The sequence below is a fragment of the Diorhabda carinulata genome, chromosome 9 (assembly GCF_026250575.1).
Source record: "Diorhabda carinulata isolate Delta chromosome 9, icDioCari1.1, whole genome shotgun sequence".
Lineage (NCBI taxonomy): Eukaryota > Metazoa > Arthropoda > Insecta > Coleoptera > Chrysomelidae > Diorhabda > Diorhabda carinulata.
This window is the reverse complement of record NC_079468.1, coordinates 14,080,718-14,108,027: the sequence shown is the minus strand read 5'-3', so window position 1 is coordinate 14,108,027 and position 27,310 is coordinate 14,080,718. Positions and strand designations below refer to the sequence as shown.

At 32.6% G+C, this 27,310-nt stretch overlaps 1 protein-coding gene across 2 annotated transcripts in view; it reads right to left on the bottom strand.

Moving 5' to 3' along the window:
• LOC130898014 (acid sphingomyelinase-like phosphodiesterase 3a) overlaps positions 1–27,310 on the bottom strand; it is a 328,758-nt gene that overhangs the window by 147,064 nt on the left and 154,384 nt on the right. For both annotated transcript variants that reach the window (XM_057807036.1, XM_057807037.1), the window contains exon 2: positions 16,046–16,114. In XM_057807036.1, coding sequence (XP_057663019.1) covers positions 16,046–16,114 — 69 coding nt within the window. The remainder of the gene's footprint in view (positions 1–16,045; positions 16,115–27,310) is intronic.

The window sequence follows — 27,310 nt, the reverse complement described above, 5'->3', positions numbered from 1 at the left end:
AAAGGATTGGACAAGGAAAGTGAATGTTCTAAATAAATTTTTGAGACATTTCCCGAATTGAGTATGAAAGAGTTCAAAGCAAATATCTGATGGCCCTCAAACCTATGTCTTGATAAAATATTTAAACATTATAGTAGATGTGACTTATTCTGAAAGAAAAACTTAAAGTTATGTGTTGGCGGTCGAACATTTTGTAGAAAATAATAATAAATCAATAAATAGTAGAGACGTGTATGGAAGATTGTGGAAAGTTATGTAATTTTTAAAGAAGTAATAGAAATCAGAAAGTGATTGAAGAAAGGTATAGATAAAGATGGAACCATTACTTTTCAGCAGATTAATTTTCATCTCTCAGAAGAAAATAACCTAAAAATTATATAATAAGAGAGCTACTGAAAGGCATTATACTAGAGTTTAAATCCAATTTCAAATCCTTCAATATTTTCCTCCACTTTTAATTTTTTCTGATTCGAGAGAACTAAACTGAAAACTATAGCCACCTTTAGTTTCGTGAATTCTTAGCATGGTACCATTCTTTTAATATCAACAGAACCTATGATAAGCATTGTTATTCATTTTTTGATAATGGAAGTCATTAAAATTTGGAACTGGAGATAGTTGAAACGACGACTTCGAAAGAAATCAGATATCATTAAATATCACACAACAAAGGAAAAAAGCAATGAGAAGTCAATACAACTGAACGAAGAGCAGGTAACGAGCTAAGAACAAGTTCATAATTATGTAGTTCTTGGGGTGGTTGTCAAAGACGACGGTGACGAGGAAAGAAAACTGGAATCGAGGATGACGGGGGAAAGTAGACAATTAGGAAGCAGAAGAAAAGAAAAAATGAAGAAATCGGAGAGAAAAACCTCTGAAGCAGGAAAAGCCGCGAATAAACAAATACTAGAAGAGCTAGAAAAAATAAGTAGAGAGGAAGAGAAAAAACAGACAAAACCGTCAAGACGACTACCTCTGATAATATTAGTCATGCGAACCGCGATAAGGAAGCTGGTTAATTTAACCGGGGATGAATGCTTAAAGGGACAGGCTTTCTCACGTGCGAATGTGTTTGTGGTTCATAGAGTTATATCTTGCAAAGGTTAATGAAGTTAGCAAGAAAGTAATGTCTGCGAAGAAGAAGTTATTACAGAAAGGTATTACAGAGTACAGTCCATTACAGTTTACAGAATGGTAAATGAAAATACAAATTCTAAAAGCAATAAGAGTTTCAACTAAAATAATGTTCTAAACGAAATTTTGTAAATGCGGTTTTTTTTTATCAGTAATCCAAGTTAACAAGATTTTGGTGCATAATTAACATGGGGGGAGCGGAAAATATTCTTTTGAATTCCCTCAATCACAAATCTATTCATAGTAATCTGAATATTATTCTATATTCCATAGTTTAGGTAATCGGGAATACAGGCTAGTTCACTACCATGTCTGATGGGCATAGGTTCCTTGTTTCATTCCATATATTTTTCTCAGAGTAGCGTGCTTCGAACCATAGTTGACAAATAGTTTGCTCTTTATAGTTTTATATCAAGTCTTATACTTTTTTCAACAATAAAGAAGTGCATATGTTGATTTAACATTGTTTTTAATTATGAAATTTGTGTATCGAACACTAAAAAGTATTTCGAGGACTTGTCCAAGTGATGTACAGTCATAATTTTTTTTGTAGTCCAAGCCGCAGAAACACCGTTACAGCTTAAGAATCTTGAAATCTTGAAAGAGGAAAATACACCGGAAAACGTGAAATTATTATAAGTAAAGTTGAAGAGATATAAGACTGGAAGAAAATATCATATGAAAGTCTGTACATCATCAACATGAAAATGGATTTGAGCTTCTTCCCAAATAGGTACCTCGTTCTCTAAGTAAAAAGACTTTTTTCGCTTCTCGCGACTATTTGTGATCAAGGATGAAACCTACATATGGGATATCCAGACGCGGCGAATATCTGAGGCAAGTGAAAAAAGTTAAAGCTTGTGTACAATTAGACGTAGATGAACTGGGTCAGATTTTCATCGATATTCGAAAAAGATAACTTGGTTACCGACACGCTCGTGAATGTTGAGTTAGTGACAACAGTTAACAGTGCGACATTTTCTCATTTCGATCGAAAATTGGTCCAACGAATTGGTTTTGGAAATATTGAGAGTCTTAAACGAGGATTTTCAGTCAAATTGTTTTATTGTTAACCTCATATGAAGTGATCAGTAGTTTACCAAATTCTAGTTCTTCAATATAGCTTTCCTATATACGCTATTTTGATGAATACGAGGGCTCCTACTTAAGTTTTAAAATAGACAAATAAAAACAAATATTTACAATCGAATATGTCTATAGTTTTTCAAAATATTCTCCATCAATATCCATAAACTTTTGCATGCATTTTGCAAACATGTCACTTGAACGCATCAATTACTTCTTCGGATGTAGAAAAAAGTTGAGCTTGCAATTTATTTGTGAATTTATCGGATGCCAATTAAGAAATGTATGACGAATGACAACAAGCAACTATTCAAATGCACACATCCATGATTCACCGCCTGTCACGATCCTAAAGACGTCTTCCAAGGTTTCGAAACTCAATTTGTTCAGCAGTTCTTTGCACAAATCGATACGATCCTTTTTTGGGCGATTATCAATATTTGGACAACCTTTACAAAATTCATCAGGCAGCTAAGCGCATCCGCAATTGAATTTGGAAAACCAGTGAAACACGATGGCGCTTCATTTCCAAAAGTCGAAGTAAGTTGATCGGTACACTGCTGTTAGTTTAATCCACGTTGAAAGTCATAGAAAATCATCAAACAAAAATATTCGCGGTTCAATTCCATTTTTTGACCAAGATGAATGTTTCAAGTATCCGTTACTCAAATAGCACTCGTATGATATCACGTTATTGCTGCGTTTTCTGTTGCAAACATGAAATCTAATCGGTATTTCTATCCGAAGTTGAAATGATATACTTGAGGTTAACAGACAGAATCAAAACAAATTGAGCTGATAGAGCTCAAAATTTTGAATCGAAACTCTTACAACAGTTTGAAGGAAAGGTAAAAGCAACACCCATAATAAATAATGTCTGTTACAAATAGCAATTAACCAGGCGAACAAAATTAAATGAGTGAGTAAGTTTCATGAATACAGTCCGCTTAATCTGTAGTAGTAGAACCTGAAGTACATAAAGTTTATAAATGAACTTATGAAAAAAAGATTCAGTATGAAAGTTTAATTTGTTAATATTCCCACTGAATATTTAGTTCCACGATATGATGATTTGCTATTATTAGGAATAATAGAGCGTTAGCTACCTATTTTGTTACATCCATCATTCTTATTTTCTTGTTCAATTGACACATTGTTCAGATTTATTTGGTCATCATCTTGTCAGTTATTTTAAGTTTTGAAAGCTACTCAAACTGTTTTTCATGGTCAGTAAACATTCTTTATATTTATGTTACTGTAACAACTTTTACAATAGCAAATCCTTCTCTCACAAAATAGTCAATTTATGGAAATATTTTATTTCTATTGATTATTTAATGAATTTTTGATAGTAATTCTCCAATTGAAACATACCTACTATTTGATATTAAAAAAAAAGAAAACCTATATATCGCTCACAATTGGAAAATGTAGGATATACATGTTGAAACGAAAAATTTAATATCAAGATCTAGGAATTAAGACAGTTTTTGCTGTGTTGCCAAACGATTTAATTTGAAGAAAAATACATCTCAATATGTGTTTCATAATTTATTATTAACTGTTAGTAATATTTTTTTCATATCAAACATCTCCTTCAACTCATTAATAAAATTATCCCTACCATCGACCAAGGAAGAACAAGTTATCAAACAGATAAATTCAATTACTTCAATCGGACAACGCTCATAATTGAATACTCAATATCAGATAATATCCTAAACGCAATTTAGTTTTGTTTCAGATATTTCTAATGACTACTATTCCTGCAAAACTCTTCATTTTCGAACTAAGTACATGTCTGAAAATCACAGAATAAATCACACTTTCGAGGAAACAATGATGATATTTCAATTTCATGATAAAAAACTCATTGATTTCATGTAAATAAATAAAAATTTATATTGTATTATTATCGTTACTAAATCAAATACTCGTATAACGGATAGGATGAATTTATACACAATTCTTACGTAATTTATTTATACGACAACTTTTCACGAGCACTTATACACTAAACTATTCACCTACACTTAACATCTAATGTAATTGAATTGACCTTTTAATTTACTTGTCACGATTTCACATCAAATTGTTCACTCAATAATATTACGGCTGCTAGATCCTCGTTTTTATACTATCATCAGAATTTAGAGCAGTCATTGCCAAAGTGGTTCAGGTACTCCACTAGGGATCCACGGAAAGCTATACAGCAGGAGTTTACTTGAATTTCCATAGCTAGATCTGGTTTTTTGACGAGTTGGTATTAAGTGAATGTATCAACTAAAACTAGTAATAAGTATTTTGAAAGTGGTTTACAAGGAAAAATAATTTGGGAACGTAGGAATTGATCTACGTCTAGGTTCATCAATGATACTAGTATTATTTCCAAAATAATACCAGGTGCAAAAACATATTATGATATTTCCATACGATTATTGTTTATCAAAAAAGTTATGAAAAAAAAGTAACAAGTAAGGATTAGCGAAAATAAAACGTTATAGTTACAGCGAATTGATATACTACAAAATGTTTGGTGCACCTTTTTAATCAGTCTATATTTGAGAATTATCACGACAATGTATTGTGACCATAGTGCACTGCAAACACTTGAATTTTTTACACAATGTAACGATTATTCAACAACAAACTTATTCGCCTGATGTAAGCATGTGTGATTTTTGGTTATTCTTTAACCTGAAGAAACATTTACATGAAGCAGTTTAACGATATTTTCACAGCAGTCCAAAACATTAGTGGCTTTAAGCTTCCAACTTGTGGAAGTTTCGGTTACAAAATTACACCAAGGTAGGTGGTTATTACTTCAAACTTTTTGAAATCATGCAACTCAAGACTACATTTTTTTTGTATATCGAAATATATAGCATTACTCATATATTCATAAACCTTTTTCGTTATTAACAAATCATGAACAGCTACCACATTTAATATAAAACGGAAAGTAACGCCAACTTCCTGAGCTATATATTCCCACATATCGGGATAATCTAAGTTACTTAGTGTCCGTGAGTTGTAGTACTGGTGTTTTCAAATATTAATTATCCAAATACACGGAAACTAGACAATAAGTGATGATATGACACAAGCTGTTATTGAACGAAGCCGGTAGGAAACTTAAAAGTAGGAAGACCCAGTACAATTAACATGTATATTTCTAGTTTAACATATCCATAACACGTGATGACAAATTGATGTTCAGTGGCCATCGATAATATAGAACAAAATAATATTCAAATCAATGTCAAAACTAACTGCTTAACAATACATCAACTTTGATTGACATACACTGAATATAAGCTATAAATCATATATGTGATGTATGTGCTTCATACAAGGTGGCCACCGATATTTGAACACGCCAGTATTTTAGAAATTTCCCTCTGAAGACGATAACTTGATTGTTGTGAGTTTTGGTGTAGTGGTAAAGAAAAAAGTGTGTTCAGTATGAATACCGTCTAGGGATCCAGAAATTTCAGCTTAGTAATCGTAACGCTTATCTCGTCGTAAATATGATCATTTCAAAGTTTCACTAATTTGGTATAGTCATTAATTATACAATCCTCTTTTAAAAATCAGTTTTTTCCATAATAACACAATTACAAATTTAACGTTTCGACTACGTTCAATCTTTATCAAATATGATTTGATACTGACAATTTGCGTATTTATATCAATCAATAGATCACCAACAACATGAATATCAAAATAAAATCAAAACAGAATTTTTTTTTGTAAAGAAAAATTAATTTTCCTTTAGTTTTCACATATCAAAAATATGTAGCAGCCATAAATCAAATTATTTGTAGTTGTATTAAAATTTACAGAATTTACTTGAATTATTTAGGTCTTTTTTATCATTTATAGCTTTTTCGTTTTCATGAATATGGACCATTTCTAAAAATTCTTTTTTCGTGTATTTGATTTCCATCCAAAAAGTTTTATTTCTTTCTTTCTTTCTAATATAATTTATGTTTTTTTCGATATATCGTGGTTCGTTGATGTAGTTTGATTTTATGTATGGTATTGGTGACTATTCAGTCTATTTTGTTATTACCGAGATGTCTGTCCTACGTAGATAGCGTCACAATAATTTCAAGCTATTTAAGATACGATATTACTTCTTCTGTTTTTGGGTGCCTTAGAGTTCAATTTAGTATAATATTTGGATAATATTAATTATATTATATTCATTGAAATAATTCCATACTTGTTGGAAAAGTACTTGTACCAGGTGTCCTAATAAAAATGGACCTCGGCCATATCTCTGGAACCATTTATAGTACAGCTTCGGAAAAAAAATTATAACAAAAGTGACCTCGAGATAAACCTCGAGATAAAATTATTTACAGAGATGAAGGTACGCCGTTAGAGGGAGTAATTGAATACCAAAAATTATAAAATGAATAATTTACAAATTTTACTCAATTAAGATGCATTCAATGATTATCGTATTCTTCAAGGAATTCAGCGTATATTTTATTTTACAAGTTTCAGTCTATCTCTTCAAATAAGAGGTGGGGAGAAGCGGGAACTTTATTATGAAATAACGCCTGTGAGTTCAGTTCTATTTGACCTATCTATGCAAACTTAGTTTTTTTGAAGAGAGCTCCTTTCTACCAATGTAAGAGTTATAATTTCGAGACCACCTAACGAGTAACGTTTACGCTAGAGGGCGCTATTTCATTTTATAATTTTTTGTATTCAATTACGCCCTCTATCGGTGGATCTACAACTCTGTAAATAATTTCCAGCTTTTTCTCGGGGTCACTTTTGTTATAATTTTTTTTCCCGTAGCTGAACTATAAATGGTTCCCGAGATATGGCCGAGAGCCATTCTTATTGGGTCACCCCGGTACATATGGTAAGGAGAAATTCTTATGTTTCGTTTCTGTTTTGTTTCTCTATCAATTATAGTGAAAAAGGATAAACAGATACTATAATCAAAATTTTGTAAAAAATTATATACCTTTCATTTTCAACCAATCAGATGTCATAAATTTGACAGGTTGCCACAACAACTTTTGGAAAATTTTTTTCGTTGCTTGACCTAACTGCAAAAATAATTAGTTACAATTTCCCCGGCTTCACATTTGTCACGAGAGAATGTCATAATAGCAGAGGCATAAATTTTTTTAATAAATATTTATTAGTCATCTGAAATATACGTACATAACATTCACTGTTAACATCAATTAAAAATTGTAATTGTATTATATATTCGATTTCTACTCCTTTTTTCGTGAACGGTAAATAAAGTAAGGAGCCCTGGATTTTTACGAATAAATGTCTGGTTCATAAAGTAGAAGTAGTAATTTGATATTACTTTGTTCCTCTTACCACTATATACAGTTGAAAAAAGGAATGAATTCCTGAATTCATAAAATTCCCAAATTCCATAATATTAATTTTGCTTTCATCGTATTGGTCGGTATTGAGTTATCTACATCAATTTATCTTGAATTATCTTAATTCAATCAAATAGTGAATTCAAAAGAAGAATTGGAATACATTGTAATGTTCATAATAATAATAAGTGATAATTAGTAAATAAGTCCCTAGAAAAAATTGAATATTATTTTTAGAATAGAAGAATGCGGAAAAAAATGATCAGTTTGATTTCAATTGGCAAGTGAGTCGTACCCCAGTCACCCCAGAAAGGAAGATGCAACTCAATAAGGGCATAATAAACTATCGAGGAGATGGATAAGTTCGGTGCAAAACAGGAGGAACTTCATTTTTTAGATAAGGCAGCAATACGAGTATATAACTCCCATTTCAAGGAATTCTCCACAAAGAGTCCCAAGACTTTTTCAGATTCAATGGTTGTGTTATTTAATAAAAAAGGCTGCAATGTATTTTTATAGGATGAAACTTTGGTTTGAGACATTGAGACAGAGAGAGTCAGAATCACACCATGATTTAAGGGTGATTAGGTCACTGGATATAGCCCTATGAAGTGCCGTAAGATCAGGGCTGCTCCAAGAGAACTAGTTTCGTATGCAAAAAGACATATTTTACCACTTATGACTCCATAGGCTATGTCATTTATAAACAGAAGAAACTGTCCAGTACAACTCATGCAAAAATGTCTGCGTCACTCCCACCTACAGTGGAGTATATGATTTGCGTAAATTATTCTATGTTATTAAAAGAGACGGTTATGATTATGTAATTTCTCATTTTACTTGCTCACATTCTAGTAATATTGATTTTCCAAACGAATTTGCTCCAACAGACGATTGGATTGATTATTTTCCAACATTTTTCATTTCTTAAACCTTTTGATATGTTTCCGAACCGTCTTTATTTCAAGTCTCTTCTTATTTAATTTTTTTTCCTTTATTTCTAAAGACAGTTTTGACATTTTAATATTAAAATATCATATTTTGAGTAAAACCGCAACGGCACAAAACGTTAAATATATACTGATAATTTTGGAAAATTGGGAGAGAGAGAATTACGAGATATCTCGTATCATATGCTTCGATTGCTAATTGTTAATAAATTTAGCTGAAAATCCCTGTTTATTACTGTATTTCTATGAAAAAATCAAGTATGACCATGAATTCTACCATAAAGCATTACAAAAACAGTTGAACAGATGATGAAATTATTTTTTTTTTTCTATTGCCAGTTTATACTGAAAACACATTTCAAAGTCCTCTGAATAATTCAAAAGGCAAGTTCTACCACTACGTGAGCAGTATCTATATTTTTTTCTGAATTTTTGTCGCAACAGCATTCTGTATTATAAATATTAAATATTATTCTGGTAGTATATCACTTGATATTCAGAGACGCAATTTTAAGAAGTGGAAAGCAATGATTTAATTATTTCCAAAGTGAAGTGAAGGCTTTTCAAAAATACTAGAAAAGGACGAACTGAAAAAATATATCATTATTATGGAAATTATTTCTTAACCTATACAGAGTTACTCTAACTAGAAGTTAACGAAAATGGAATCCATTAATATGAACTCCTTTCTAACCCCACATATTTTAACTCCCCTTATTAATGTATCTGCAGGTTAATGGTTCTATTTTATTCCCATGTGTGAGAGAAGCCCAAATGAAGGGTAGCATTTTTCACAAAAAAAAAACAAAAGCACTGGACTAAATAATATAAGAACATTTATTGAGTATTATCACTAAAAATTATTGCTCCTAGGAGCTATTTGAAAAAACAATTGGAATTTAATATACACATTTCTCGTTTTTTTTAGCAAATTTGGAAGTAAATCAACCACAGCAGAAAATAGTTTCAGTTATTCGAGACTTTCGGCCGCCACAGAACAAATTTGAAAGTTATTTTTGTCTCATAGAGGTCCTTGGATATTTTTTTTCTAATTTTTAATTTGGAAAACTTTCAGCTGCTGCAGTTATAACCGGGTCAAAAATAGAAATCATGCTGTTATCATCTCCGGATTGATGCAAAGCTAATAAAATTTATGAGTAATAATTCCGTGAGTTCCTTATTGGAATAAATTTTAGCTTCCTTTCAAAGCAAATGACGGTTCTTCTTTGTTATTTCACTTGAATTCAACAAGAGTTTCTTCGGTTGTATCACTATCGAATGTATTGCTCTGGTCCCAGAGGTTTTCAAATGTTAATTAAGTCTTCATGTCTGTCTAAACAGTAATAGTATTCATTGACTTTGAAGTACGATAGATGGTCTGAAATTCTTATACAATTTTTCATCCCCCCTTTGATATATCTCCTTTAGCAAACCTTGGAATGAATTCAGATTTCTTACTTCTCTCATTTTCGTTGAAAAATGACCTAGTAAAATACCAGCTAAGTCATTATTGTTATTTTCTAGTGCCCTTAAAACAGGGTAACCGAAAAATGAGCCTCACTAGTATGTGTCTCATTACAAAGAGTTATCCGTCGTCTTTATAATTCCCTATACAAGCGGAACGCAGTAACTCATGAAGGAACAATAGTCAGAGCTTACTACATAAGAATGGTTGTTTTAAAAATATTTGATGTTGCTCTAGCCCCTCCAGTTTCGTTGAGTATTGAAATATACAATCTGTCTTCAAAGATGATTTGATCCACAATTGAAAATGAAGATGTGCCGCCACAACAAATGCGGATTAACGATTCAAATGGAAATTCAATCATCAATTTGAGATTTCATTGTCGTATATAGACAGAAACGCATTATTCAACCAGACTCCATTCATACTCCTAATACTGATTAAGAATTTCTGTACAAAATAATGAATTTCAGATATTATTAGGTTGATATTATACTGTATATTTTGAGTAATTATGAGAGAGTATATTTTCTTATTCAACTTCTTGAGTTAGATATTCTGTTCTTTTCTTATTTTTTATCATTTATTGATTTTATCGGTTGTATTTAACAAATTATTGTTGAAGTTTTTGCTGTAGAATTCATCCTAGTATTTTATTGTTCCAGTTTTTGTCTGGTGTAAACTTAGTTTGAAGAGTATTTGGATCCCCTTTTATTAACTCATCTTTGCAAACCCTTTATCTCAATTAATATTTGAAAGATTCTATTATTTAACGTCTTTGGGAGCTCGCACTTTGTGTAAGTTGAGTCATTATCTCCTCGTATAACTTTCGTACTTAATGAATAAATTCTAGCATTTTCCGGTTAAATTTTAGAGTAGTAATTGATACTACATTTGGTTCAATTCTTGCCAAAATAGAAAAAAATCTTAAATTTCAGTAAATATACAAATCGTGAGCTGTGAGTGAGTGAATGTTTTATTTTTGATACATTAACAAAAACTTCGGGTGTTATTATATGAATTTTAATTGATTTAAGAAATTGTATGTGGTGATCTTACGTAGTTAATCTAACCCAAGGGATGCGAACAGTATGAAATCTAGTATGATAGTATATAACATTGAATAACACGAAGAGAGTTCACTCAAGTTTGAATGTTATGAACGGGTTGCTAGTCGAGCGAAAAAACACTCAATTGGGTACAAAATAATTTTTCCCATATGTGTGGTATGGGAATTTCCAATTTATGTACCGTCAATCGGTACCGTGAAAGTTAACGTGATTTTTGAATTACATTTTCATCAACTTCACCTTGAAATGGATAACCACGAGTGAATTCTCTGCCTCAATTCTATTTATTCGATTTACTACTCGAAACATTTCACCAATTTTTTGAGTTTTGTAATTTTTTAAGACAAAATCAATCATTTTTTGTATGTCCATTTCTTAGGGCCACTTATTGCCAGAAATATCTAAGAAACGCGGACATTCATCATTTTTCTCAGTTTATATAATGTTATGGCCTTCAGATACTTTCTATCTACCTTAATCCTTTGAAAAGCGCTTATTCAGTTTGTACAGTACTCTCTTGGCGTATTTTATACGCCACATATTATTATAAGTAAAAAACCCTGTTATGAATCAGAATAATTCATTTTAAGAAATCAACATTTTTAATAACAACTTAACTCAAATATCTAAATATAACAGCACCTTTGATCATAGTCTTTTTCTAATGGTTGTTCAACGCAAGTGAAATAAATATGTTCTTTGCACGACATTTGCTTACATGTATTGCACTGACTGATGGTGGTTCTGTTCTTTTTTCGATAGAACAAGACAACTTTCTCGTAGTTGAACTGCAGCCTTTTCCTTTTCCACTAAATCGATAGGTTAATACCTGGACAAAAAATACTTTATATCTAAAAAATGCTCTCGTTTTCATACGTCGTTTCATAGGAGCAAATGCTCATTTTTGGCAAACATTCAGAACTTTCAGAAAAGAATCCATCGAATATTACATTCGCATTTGCCAATATTTAGAAGTTAAGAGTAAATGACCAGTGGTCATCTCCTAGTTGTTCTCTGTACAGAATAATTTGAACATTTTTCATCAACAGTATCCTTCCCCCTTTCGTAGAGTTATAAAATAAATAATGTCAGGTTTCAGCGTCTCCTCTACATTCGTTCCAATGGAAATGCATGATAAGAAATAGACAGCTTTATTTTGCTTGGAGCAATAAGAAAGAAGAGTTTTATCATCTTGATATGCGAATATGGATGAGGTTATTGGTTTTGCTTAGATTGGAAAAAGTTTGACTGGCAGCTCTTTTTTATTTTTCCTATAAAGTTCCTATAATTGTGATTTTATCTTTCAGTAATTGCTTCGTCAAAGGATAATCAATTCACTAATTATCTGTTATCAAACTTCTGTTTTGTAGTTTGAGGATCTGTACTAACCTGTGAACAATGACAGTTGATGTATTAGATACATGAACCGTCCGCAGTATATTTCCAAGTTTGTTGTTTATAAACATCTTAGAATCACAAACTACAAAAACTGTGACGCCGTATTTAGGTGGATTATTAGCAATGTATTGTATAAAGCTACAAAAAACCCCGATTCGAAATTTGCGTCTCATCAATAATCATCAATTGACCAATTCTCGCAATTTTCCACATATCTGTCGAATTTGGCTTATCTGTTCCTTTACGTTGTGGTCTATCAATTTTATTATGGAATCTTATCGACTGCAATAGAAATAAAAAACTTTCTATACTTTTACAAGCTCGAAAAACTTCTAATCTGGTACCATCTGTTTCCCGGAAGTAACGCCCTAGATAGAAAAATAAAACAAAAAGAGCCAACATCTCATCTTTTGTAGTAAGCTTTGCATCTATTTCTCTCTGATAATTTCCTTAATCGATTAAATATATAAATTGAGAAAATGCACTGACTCTATCTATTACAACTACTCTGTCTACTAACTAAAAATTTCAACTATATTTTTTGCTGGTGGTTTATCAAATTTTTTTGTGAAATGATGCATTTTCCAAACAGTTTCCTTATCTCTTCTTTCAATGTGGACTCTATTATTAGTTCCCTAGCGTTTTCATAATAGTCAATATATCATGCTCATTATAAAATACCGCTTCCTCTTCCTTCTTCATCAAAGGTTGCTTTACTTATTGCCTCCAACTCTTTCTAAGTAAACTTATTAATATTTTTTATTGGGATGGAATCCCTGTGAAAATATGTATTTTTATCGAAGAGGAATGATAGTATATATGTCCAACAATATTCAACTGAATAATTACGTCCTATAATTTCTTGTAAAGCTTTACTGCACTTTATCTAATCTGTTGCACTACATGTTGGCAGCCGCCCAGACCTGAACAACGACTCTTTATTTTGCATATTATACAATATATTGAGAAAATACGAAACCTTGTGCAATTGTTATATATTTTCAATAGAATAAAATTAGTCGAAACGTTAAATTTTTAGTTGCCTTTGAAAAATTATGAAAGAAATAAATTTTAAATCAGAAGATACTTGAAATCAAGAACATTTAGAAGTATAAACATATCAAAACGTCTAAGAAATTGAGAAATTTTACTGTAATAGTATAATATAATGAGGAAAACATTCAATACATTGTCAAATTCATACATGAACACTCGCTTGGTGTATTTTGTGCACTGGTCGAAAAAATTCCACTCATAACTTTTCACACTAACACTACCTAACCTTAATCCAACACGTAGATGGCTACCATGGTCCTGTATGAGGATACATGAAAGGAGGAGGCAAATAAGCTAGGGAATTTCAAGTTGCGTGCATTTTTTTAAAGAGGCGTACTTCATAAGTCACAGCGAGTCCCGAATTACTATTTTTTAGGTACACCAAAGAGGAATTTCACAGCATAAGTAACACATGACTTTTCTCATCTATCTTGTTTTCTTGTGGTCGTTCTATTTGTTCGAGCCCCAGATGTAAACGTAAACAGTTACGAAATGTTGTTTCCTATGAAAATATATGATTTTTTGGTTCCTGACTGGACTGGTTTTATGATTGGATCAGTTCTATTCATCAGCTTTATAATCATACACAACTTACCTTATATTTCTATGATATTGCTAGGCTCCGAATTCGTTAACTGTCGTATTTCGCCGAATGAGGAATATAGTCTCAAAAGTAACAGTACTAGAAATTAGAAACTTTTTCAGTTGTAATTGAGGATAATGATTGGAATAACTACTACATCTTTGATATCACAAAAAACTATACAGAGGTATGCGTAGAGTTATACTGGGCTGTCTTTACATTCGAAGTTCACAATACACTTTATTTTTTTTTTATTTTAACGTTCCAGAAGGTATTACAATTTTATAAGTCGGTGAGTAGAGATAATGACAATTCTCATGAGAATATGTAGTACACATAAAGCCTGGTGCCTCTATGTGAAATACATGGGTAATGTCAGTCTATCGTCTATTTCTGTAATATTTTTTTTTTTGGTTATGGAGGTGTCTTTGTATTTTGTGCGATGAGAAATTTTTCAGTTTTCGCATAATTATCAAGATGAATTATATCTGTATTCCAACAGGTATCCAGATTCCTATCACCAATAATATATACCTCATGGCATACCAAACCAAAATGTGGGAAAATATAGAAATATATGAATAATAATACAGGGTGCTCCGAGACTTCATGCATAAAATTCGGGAGTGAGTAGATGACGTGAAAATAATGCTGTGACATGAAAAAATTTCTCATACGGCTCCTTGTTTCTGAATTATAGGCCTTCAAGTATTAATATATTAAGGATTTTATCCAAATTATACATTCGAACATTATGAATTTTTAATGTATGTTTACGTATGTTCATGTGATATGCTTGTCTAAATAAATATACTACTCTACAATTTGAGGGCCTGGAGCCGATAATGCGCAATAGTTATCAATGCGCAAATTTTACAACCTAAAGATAGCAAAAACTAATTTTCCAATAGATTTTTCTACAAAAAAGTACTTTATGTTAAACTCGATAAAGTCTGTGGTTTAGGTAATATGCAGATTTTTAGATCATTGTACATATAAAGGAAACCGTTCGTCATAAAGACACATTCTGAAGAGGATTATCATAAATTGTGATTATTCATTGAACACACTCACAGGAGGTATTAAAACACAATCAGATATTTCTAATTGAACTACATAGTGCTAAACATGGGTTTACTTACACAAGGAAAATTTATTCCAAGATTCTGCCTTATAGCGTCACAAATTTATTTTATCGATGATATTCCAAAAAAAATTAATCCATTGTTTTTGCTTCAGGGAACCTGGTGGCCATGGAAGCAGACATTCCCGACCAATACATCTATTTGGAAAAATGTTTGATGGAGATGATTTTTTACATCATTTAGGCAGTGAGAAGGGGCTTAATCGGGCACGAATCACATGTCTCTATGAATATCACATAACATGGATGGGAAAAAATAATTTTGGAGAAATTCTAATTATCTCCGATCATTCAGGTTATTATCAAAAAAATATTGTTTTAATTTTACAGTGAGGATTTTAATCTGTCCATAAATGTAAATTATGGAAAATAATTAAACCTTGATGTGCGAAACCAGCTTCATTAGTATACTGTAGGCTAACTAACAAAATTATTCAACATCTCAATTTTTTCCTCATGTATATAATACGATGTTCAATAGTATGCAGCTCAGTTAGAAAAGTTGTGAAATTCATTTCTGCTATCTTACTATATTTGTACCGGTCCTTGTGAATGTTCAAATCAATAATTTAGAAAATCTACTAGAATAAAAAATCTGATTCCGCAACTCCAAATACCTATAAATTGCCAAATTATAGTTCAGTTTCCGTTTAGTTTAATACATTTGTGAAGGGTTTCAGAAAATTGGTTAATCACGTTGATAGATAAATATTGAATGAATATACAGATCTGAGAAGAGTCACTGAAGTGACATGAGAGAGAAAAAAGTAAAATACAGAAGAATTCAACTCACCTTTTCTGGCGTCTCCATGTGAGTATACGTGCCCATCGTAGTGAATGTCAGTAATATGCCAAAAGTATCCTGAAAAAAGAAGGGATGAATTATTATCCTATAAGTGAGAGCTGAGAATAATTTTTTAATAGTATTCTAGGGGTACGTTAGTGCCAAGCGAAGCGCCCTTTTTTAAAGTTTTTTGTCGTTTTAATGAACCCTTATATTACATGAGATAAAGAAAATTATTATAATATATTGCAGTATTAAGAAAATGGAATCAACATTATTTTCATTCATTGAACAACGTCGACGAACAACGTCAATTACGCAGATATTCTTCAAAGTCTCATCAAAAAGATTCCTGGATGGAAGAAAAACTCGAAAAAGCCAATCACTTCATCCCAAACCTACAACGAAACTATCCCCATAATAACAGGAGTTCGTCTCTTGCATTCTCCGTGAAATCCTATTCAACTGGGGCTCCGTAACGGACTCCCCTTGTCACCTTCCTGTCACAACAGAGCCAGGATTGCATAGACATTGATATCTCGTTGAATTATGAGACCACCAACTTCATCTTCAATTAAAAACTAACTACAAACTCTTTCTATCAACCTCTTCAAATATGCACCCGGTCACCCATCATCATGGGTGACTTAAAATTTCGGAATACCCTTTTTGGTGATACAGCAACTTACAAAGCCCGCAGATTCTTTAATTTCTTTTCCTCTTTCTTAGATTAAAAACCGAAATCCAGCAAATATGATTTGCACAGACAGATTAATTACCCTCATAGAAGATGAATGCTTTATAGGCAACCCAATCACCTCAGACCACGTTCCTCTACTGGTCAAAACATCATTCTTAAATAAAATGCAACTCTCTACAACCTGCTTCACCTTTCAAGATTTCAAAAAAGCTAATTGGAATTCTTTGGCAAACCACAGGAAAAGTAGTTATGCAGGCTGTACGTTGGAACTGGAGACACATCAGTGAAAACGCAATGAAACCGTCTGAATGCTCAAGTCAGGCTTCAAGTCAAAGCTGAGAAGCGGAAGAGTGGAAGGCCGCCTTCGCCGACTATAGATGGGCCTCTACGTTTTGGCAACAATTCTACAAGGTTGCTAGCTAAGAAAAGCACTTGAAGTTACACCTAGGATAAAAATATTTCTCAGCTACCGTCTTCAAGAACAGTCTGCAATCTGTCTTCACTCCAGCTGACAACCCACATTTCTTGAGAGACTTTGCTGATGAAACCGATTCCGTAATCAGAGACATAACTTACGTAACTTGGAGCCGCCACAGAAAAGCCCACCTCGATGGAAACATTTCAATCCACGCTCCCTTCTCTATCGATCTTCTGCCACCTATTTAACGTCTGCTTGGCATATTCTTACTTTACTCGATGTCGGAAATCCTCCACAAAAGTTTTCCTTCCCAAACTTGGCAAAGACCCGAAAAGTCTGAATCTTATTGTCCTATATCACTCATCAGTGTTCTGGGTGAAGTCATTGAACGTCTGATCAAGGACAGAATCTGAGACTTCTCTACCGAACAGAATATTATCCAAAAATTTTAATTCGGATTCAGGCCCGTACACTCAACGCTCAACGTCATGACCAAACCAGCATAACAAAAGCAATAAATCTATTTGTGGATATTCATTTTCATGGATATTTAGAAGGCTCTCGAAAATTTCTTATATGCCGGACTTGTTAGAAAGCTTCTGGCGATGCGACTACCATATCCAATAAAAAATTATATATTAAGATATCACCACCCGCTCCATCAGAAGTCGGTTATTGCCTATCCGATTCCTGCAACATTCTTACGGGCGTTTCAAAATACTCAATTCTAACCCTCCTTCTATATATCATTTATATATACTATACTCCAGCTCCTCGCCACCCATTGGAAGATGTTCAGTTCTATGCGGACGACACCGCACTAATTGCACTTTCTCAAATTTCAAAATTAAATGAATAAATGATCGTGTTGGTGCAGGAAATGAAGAGTAACTTTCAATTCGCGAAAAGCTCAAGTCTTCGTCATCAAACCTTCGCATTCGCGGCGCAAACAACTTCAATCACGAAACTTCTACTTGAGACTTTGGGAAGAAAGACTTGAGATCTGCATAGAAGCCGTCTATCTGGGAGTGAATCTCACCCACACTTTCACACAGAAAATCGAACGAACCCAGCCCCTCACCTTACTCTATACGTATAAAACCTAAGTCCTATAACACGAATTTCCTCAAAGACTTCTTGACCTGCGAGGGTTTCATTCTCAGATACTGTCAATACAAGTGCCGATTCATCCCCAGTGACGCAGTTCATGTTGATACTCGCCCAAGCCCAATTCCAAGCCGCCTAAATGACGTTCAAGCGCGTTATGTGATTCGTACCATTGAATCAAATAACTTCGCTGTCAAAGAAACTCACCCTTGACTAACTCGCCTGACGGTCCCTCACCACAAAGTCCAAGAAAAAACTCCCCCAACCACACTTTTAGCTGCTAGCAATAGTATACGAAGACCTCCTCGAGAACAACCATCGGGTGTTGCAGGTTTTCTGCGGTTTTCCTGTAACCTGGTGAACTTGTTCATGAGCCAAATGGCCGACGATAGGGAATAATGCAGCCGCAGCTGTATATGCCGGCCCCCCTATTACCTGCTTCTTATCAAATAGTTAACAAAAAAATTCAAATGAAAAAATATCACCAAAAGAAAATGAACAAAAAACAAGAAAAAAATTAAAATATATCCCTAAACCTGGAAGGAACCGTTTGTTTTTAGGCTGGAACTTCCCTTTCTTCTTCTTCGTTCTACGTTTAGTCGTCAGTTTTTTTATCCTTTTTTAACCTGAAGCAGCGCAATCACAAACTTATCACAACAACACCAGCCCTGCAGAGGAGTAACTACTACATCAGGGCCAACTCTAATGAACCTCACTCTCCATAAAAACTTCCTCTTCCCAGCCAAATATACACAACGAATCTCTCTCTCTATCATATATTTTTAGCTATATTTGCCCGGATTCTATAATTTCAATGGTATCTTTTCCGGTTGATGAGATGAAATATCGTCAGCCAATCTATTTAATTCAAGAAATAGTTTCCTGGACAACAATCTGCTTCGGTGATATTTGAAATTTTTCTGGACACGTAAAAAGTGGAAATCAAAATTTGGTTTGGATATGTAGAAAAAACGCTTGAACTTGAAGGGAGCAAATGCTGAAAATCTGAAATTTATGGTGAGATTCTAATATTTTCACTGTATATTAATTATATAAGATGAGGGAGAAGTTGTGAAGAGGAATTTCATATAAAACAAAACGTATTTTTTCCGGTCGATAATTTTCACATTTTCTTAATTTTTTCTTGTTTGCATACATACTTACAAAAAATCAATCTAATGATGCATTTTATTGATAACAAGCGAATTGTAAGAAATCTTGACTTCAAATAGAAGTCGCTAATTTCTAAACAAATAAAACCAATATCAGCTGCAGAGAATCTATTACATGTGTCAGTATTATTAATGTCTTACCGCAGATAAACGTTGAAAAAATGCCTAATACGAGGTGTGACATGCAGTGAATGAAATTTTATAGCAGTAATAACTTACGCTGCATTTATTTCAATTATTTTCTCATAGCCTCTTGTGAGTGAGAAATTTGAAACTGTCATTTCTGGTTTTGGTGGAAATCAGGACATTTGTATAATTTACTGCTCATTTAAAACATGAGTAGGCAATAAAAAAATTGAATAATTTGGTGTCGATCCAGAATTTGGAGCGAGGACTGAATATTTTTTTCATAAAATACTCAAAAACGTTCAGTGTTTTCATCTATTAACTGACGTTCGTTCTAGTTAACAGTTTATGATCAATAAAGTTTATTAGGTACACGTATTTTTCTCACTATCTGAGATGATTATGCAGGAAGATAAAATCTTTACCTGATGCTACCGAGCATGTGATTCTTCACCATGTCACCAGTAGAGCATTAAGTAAATTTCTCAGTTTTGGAAGGAAATTGTTCATTCAACTTTCTGCAATTTGCTCATTATTGTTCGAAAATCAGATCGTAATTGTTGAAGAAATGTTACAGAAAATTGAATTTCTACTGACTATCGTACAAAAATATACAAATATACAAAGTAAGTTTTATTTATTGAATGCCTCAATTATTTCGGAAACAGATTGTACGATTTTAATAAATTTTGGTGTACAAGGGTCTTGTGATACGGCCGGTATTATGGTGATATATACATTGTTATTTCAAATGGATCATCCTGTATATTTCTCGTTTTTCCAAATCCTTGAAAAATACGTATTATTTTATCATTATTTATCAATACATTTGGGTGGCTATGATACAATAACAAATTTGACGTTGAAAGTCACGATGGGTCGTTTATCTGAGAAAGAACGAATTTACATTTTAATGATATTAGGATATGGTGATAGACGTTGGAATCAACAAGAATCGTTTAATATCCTTAATAATTTATATCCTATCCGAAATCTCATAACAAGATCCACTTAATAAATTAGTGAAAAAGTTTAACAAAATTATTTCATTTAAACATTTATCCAAATCAGGGCGCAGAAAACTTACATCAACTGGAAACAAATGTTTGTGTCCTGTTAGAAGACGATCCATACTTGAGTACTAGACAAATATCCAGGAAACTTGATATTTCGGATTTTGCAGACCTAATAATGGAAAAATGTTTCAATCAAAACGATCCAAAATTTTTAAGTAATGTTTTGTTTTACGAAGAAGCCACTTTTTGTTTTAATGGCAACGTAAATCGGCAACACCCAATATCCTGAAAAACTGAATGTATGTATGGGCTGGAATAATAGGCGACAAATAAGTATTTCCGATCACATTTGAAAAAAACTTCATTATTAGAACTTTCCAGACGATAACAATAAGATGAATTGGAAGGCGTGGTGTAAACGAATGGCCCCGCGATCACCCGACATTAATCTTCTAGACTATTTCCTGTAGGGTCACTTAAAAAACATCGTTAATAAAACAAAACCTGCCAATATTCAAGAATTAAAAGATAAGATTACCACAGAAATACTGGGAATTGAGCAGTCAGGGATGCTGCAAAATTGATTGCAAAATTTTAAAAATCGCATGGCTTGTTGTATTGAAGTGAATGGACAATATTTTGAGTATCTGTTGTAATTTCTTCTACTGTATATTTTTTCCAAATATATTTCTACTTCACAAATGTGGATCTACTCCTAACATGACACAAACACTTAAGTATTTGTCTTCAGTTGTAGGTTTTCTGCGTCATGATTTGGATACATATTTTCCTGCACCAGTTTCCTTAAACTTTGTACCAATTCACTGACACTAGACTTTGTTAGGAGATTTGTATCAGCACATAAATTAGTGAAGAATATTCAAATTAAACGAGTTTATTCAATCGTAGTCATCTACTGGAGATACTGTAAATGTTACTATAACTCCGAAATTATGGCATTTAGGTATGGAAAATATCACATGAAAACCAATCAGTTTTTCTTATGAATTTCTAAAAACACAAAATATATAGGGTCCTCTATTCGAAATAACAAAGTTTATGATTTATTCGGGAAAAGGAAAAATCTAACAACTACTTAGATACCACCATAATACCGGCTGTATCACAAGACTTTAGCGCACGAAAATTTATAAAAATCCTACAAGCCGTTTCCGAGATAATTCAGGCATTTCATACATAAAACTCATTTTGTATTAATTATTTTAATTCTGAGCTGAGTTGATATCATCTGAAAATGTTCAAAGCGCCAAACAAAGACTAATATCTCGATATCTTCTCATGTACAACCCACAAATTTGTCGCGAATTTCTTTGTACGCCTTATACAAGAATTACTGTTCGGAGAACTTTTCAACTACAATTTAGGACAAAACGTTGATAAAGAACAAGATATCGCAATGAAACATCTCCTCAAGGATTTCAGACATACGAAATAAACGAGAATCGGTCTCTTTTGCAGATAGGGCTCCAGCTGAAACAGAAAACATTAAAAGTTTGCATTGAAAATCGTTCGTAAAGAAACTACTGCGGTCTTTTATCTACCACAGAATTTTCATATCAAGCTAGATATTGACGCCAAGAAGATTGTTTTCACTGGTGTGATCATTTATTACGTATGAAGAGAGATGGAACATGAATAAAGGGACACAAAATATCACGTTAACAAACGTGTTTATTGATTGAGAGATAAATCAAATTTCAATAGGAAATTTGTCATGATGATATCACAACAAATAGATAATAGTGAAAAACGATCATAATCTCTCCCATTCCCAAATTTTGGCTTAAATGGCTTGCACATTACAATATACAAGCTAGTATCCAATTTGAGATTGATTAATTCAATAAAAGCTTTGGCTAATATGAATTTTGAAATCAAAGTTTCCCTTTTCATATTAGTTGAACAAGTGATTATGGTTTCCAACAGCAATAAAAATTGAACGATATGTGCATTATGTCAGAAAAGCGTAGCCTCAACAACATGTTTAAACAAATCAATCCGTCGCCGAGAAGTCGCTCAGCACATGAAGCAGGCAACATTCTTAATAAACATTAATGGAGGAAAAGATTAAGCAATCGAATGCAGTTCTAGAGCTGCTTATTGTTTGACAGCAAAGGGAAGACTTTTCGTGGATTGAGAATTCATGAATCAAACGTATCTGAGAAATGTGGATGTATTATTATTGAAGAAGAAAACAATACTAGTTCGCATTGAAAAAAAAATATCAACACAGGCTATTGAAAGGTGAAAAATAATATATCGACACCATATATATATATATATATATATATATATATATATATATATATATATATATATATATATATATATATATATATATATATATATATATGTCTGCTACCATTCGAAGAAAATATTACGAGAAAATATACTATTAGAATTTGTTCGGAATTATTCAATCGGAGATTAGACTCCACTAATATTTATTGAGCGACTACAGAGGACGCAACCCTTAGGATCGCTACTATGAAGGGATTTGTATCTGATCTTATTGTACTCATTTCATCACTTTATTCATTGAGAAGCTTGAAATCCGTGATACAACAATATAAGCTAGCTTAGCCGCGGTAAAGTAAGATTTATGGTATTTTTGGAAATAATTAGCTCTTTGTTACTACAGAAAAAATCAAGCTCAAATCTATTCTGAACTGGAAAATGATGAGTGGATTTGTAAGTTGATGTTCCTAACTCATATTACAAATCACCACGGCGATATTACCTGCTAAACATATAAATATTTTCAAAATCTTAAAATATCACCCAACTTTAATAATTGAGATAAGGATGCTTTCAGTGAGGAAATGTCAAGCTAATGTTCTCACTAATAGAAGAGTTTGCTGGAATAGATCAAGATTTCGATAAACATTGTCACATATACTACTTTTTGATACAATAGAAATTAAAGGTTTTTAATATTTCTTTTTTCGCATGGATGGAAATTTAAGTTTTTGAGCTTCAGTATATCAAAGAAGGGTTATGAGAGATGATATTTGTAGAAGTAAGATGAGTTTTAGAAATTCGTCATCAAACAAAATACTGAATGATTGTGCTAGTTTGCTAGAAGAATTCATTTGCCTTATAAAACCAATTTTGTTGATACAATTAATTGACCAAGTTACTAACATGTAGCAAATGGATGATCCTGCCATTCGAGTCATATTTTATCCATTTACTCAGAATATAACTCCCTTCGAAATGCTCACAAACAAATTGAGTTTCAGCTGAAAAGTGCCAGATATAACGGCTTTTCACTTGTTTAGCCATTTTACACCGCAGTTCCACATACGGTTTAACCATCTGGTTTCCTTGAAGACACTATAGTTTGAATTTTGAACGGTCTAAAAATAAAATTTCCAAAATTTGCGACTATGGGTGAAATGAGAAGCACCAAATAATTCAATTATTCCACAGGTGTCACTGTATATGCATTCGCCGATTTAAGATATGCTTTATGTCAAAATTTTCATCTCTACGCTACCCCAGTCCATCTCTAGATAGCATTGCCGCGACATAGATATTCCAAATACTTGAAACTCGAACAACAAGATAACCAAGACCCATTATAGAAACTGGGCTTGGTTTCAAGTATTACATGATTTCTTGAAAAAAGATCAATGTTTTGTTATAAACTACTATTTTATATACATCAAACTCAATGTTCTTTGATCAACATAATGCTCTATTTAATCTCAAATAAAAGTGAAAAATACTGAACATCATATACATATAAACTTTAGTTATTGTAATATGCTGATTGAATAATTGAATTGTAGATATTTCGGATACATCAATGTATTCCAATTTTGTTCTAGAAATTTTTATTGAAAGATTTATTGGGTAGCTACTATTCGGTTTTTTATGAAAAAATGTTTTGTATGAGCATTTTGTTTCTATCAACATTCCAGTGTTGCTTTATCACTCCCAATGTTTTGAAAACCATAAAATCTGTAGCACTACAACATATTTGGCATTTGAATTAATAATACTTGAAATGATTCAATATGTCGATGGAAATAATTGTGGTAACAAAAAATGTTCAATCAATTATGTGCTTTGTTAATTTTGACGAAAAATTTGTGGATATGCATGAGAATGAAGCTCAGAAGCAGAGGGAAATGTTCACTTAACCATCAAGAAAAATTAATTTTAGAAACAGAGAGCAAAACAGTGAATGGGATACAATCATATCAACAATGAATACCATAGAATTGAATCGAATTAGTTAGTAGTTACTTCTATTAAATTAGAGTCATGAAAATAACTGATAATGAATCAGTTTGAAATCAATTCAGTAAAGCTGTGATTTCCTTTTTATAATGGCAATTATTACATTTGAAATAAATATTACCTAGATTATCGGCTCTATAATTGTCGTTTTTATATTTTGGTATTAGGGGAATATTCCTTTTTACGTATTCCATTTACTCACGGTTGAGTTAATTGGGCCTGTTTTCATGTTTGTTGAGACCATAAAATCCTTGTGTTTCTATATATTTTATATATATATATATATATATAACTCCGTTATGTATATACCGATATTTTGATCACATTAACCGCGATTTGGCATTTAAATCTTCTACTGGATTTTTGACGCTTTTATTTTTTTATGGGATCTTCCCTTTCTCTCTACCGAAATACAACTAAAAAGACAACCGTTTTAAGGGTCTTAGGCCCCTAGATCAGAAAATCGGTCGAATATTATTCCGTAAGTATTAAGTTCTTTACTACATATTTTTTTGCATATACAAGGTGGCCCTGTTTCTCATGATTGGGCCTTCTTTTTCTATTCGCTGAAGAATTTCGTCTCGTTTCAAGGGACAACTAACAACTCTTCTCGAAAAAGGATATTCCCCGTGAAATAAACAGATTTTTTTGATAAAACATGATGTGCTATAAAAATACTTCAAGGACCTTCACGACGAGCTGAATCGATATGTATATGGGAAAGTACTGCGACTAGTGTTCTGAAAATTAGCTTGCATGGGTTTTCCGAAATTCCCGTTTCGGCTAAAATAATTACAGTTTTCTGAAACTTCCGCTTATACCGAAAGTGAGCCCATACTTCGTTATTTCAGAAGGAATGCTATGGTTTTTATAGAATTTTTGAAATCTACGCAAAATTTCAATATAACTTTATATGATGCATAGTATGCCTAAAGTCCACCATTTTTAAATTATTTCAAATTGTCGAGATGTTTGAATACATGTAGTCCTCCATTAAAAAAATTATATTTCAAAGTTCAAGTGAAAACCTTGACACAATTTTATATAGGGTGTTCAGAAAATGGTGCCGAATTTCGCTATATAAAAACTTCGAAAACTTAATGTTTTTTGAAATTACAACCCCCATTTGACTCTTTCTACGTTAGGGGGACTTCGTTAGTGAATTCATATATCTCAAATTAAGGGTTTTTGTAGAAACTTGAGAAAACTGAAAGTTTCATGGTTTCTAATTGTCGGTTGTCTGTAGCTACCCTGTACTATCAACAAACAAACAAACAATGGAAACAGCTTGATGTTAGCTTTTTTGGAGAAAAATGGGGGCTGCAATTTGAAAAAATTTGGTTTTCGAACTCACTTGAACTTAGAAATATAATTTTTTTAGTGGCGGGTTGCAAAAATTTCGAAAATGTGAAATAATTCAAAAATGGTTGACTTTGGGCATACTATGCCTCATATAAAGTTATATTGAAATTTTGGGTATATTCCAAACCCATACCATTCCTCCTAAAATAACGAAGTTTGGGCCCACCTCCGGTATAACCAGAAGTTTCAGAAAAACTGAAATTATTTTAGCTGGAACGAGCATTTCGGAAAACCCATGAAAGCAAATTTTCAGAGCACTAGTACACTTAGTACACTTAGTACTTTCCCTTATATATATATCGATACAGCTCGTTGGAAAGGACCCTGGTTCAGTATTTTCAACGGAATTTATATTTGTATTTGAAGGTGTAATGAAACTGGTAGCTATTTTTTGTTCAAGTTTCAAATGTAACATTTTACATTAGTAAATTGAGACGACATTTATAGGACATTAGTTCTACAGGGATGTGGCATATCATGTTATAGGTAAACGGAATGGAAGTAGGATATTGATTTTTGCCGATATGTGACTTCTCATCTTTCGCAATAAGCCCTTCAAATAATTGCTTACAACATGAATATCAGAATTATGTTTTATCTAGGTTCATTTTCCAAATCATATAACTTTCTGTCTCCGTTCCTATACTGTTTACACCACCACTACACCAACACTCACGATTACACTGTCTGACGCGCGATTCGATAACCAAGTTATTCTCTTCAGAAACTGAAGGTGAACTGCCCGAAACGCGCGTCAAACAGAGTAATTTTGAGTTTTGGTGTAGTGGTGGTGTTAATAGCGTGTTCAGTATGAATAGTATCGGCAACGGTTCCAGAAATTCCAACTTAACGGTGTCTACTAAAAACAGTTTAGAATTTTGATTCTTTCCACTCATTAAATGTGTTGTTTAGTGGTACCCTTTACTTTGAAAGGTGTGCCATACAATGAGAATGGCGGATTCCCCATCAATTCGATGTGTTGACTGTTCGAAAACGGTTTTGATTGAACTAATATGTAAGAATTCGCATTGTCGTGGTGGAGAGTGATTCGTCTCCTGCGATTGGTTCTCCTGATTTTTTCAAACACGTCTGGTAAAAAAATGC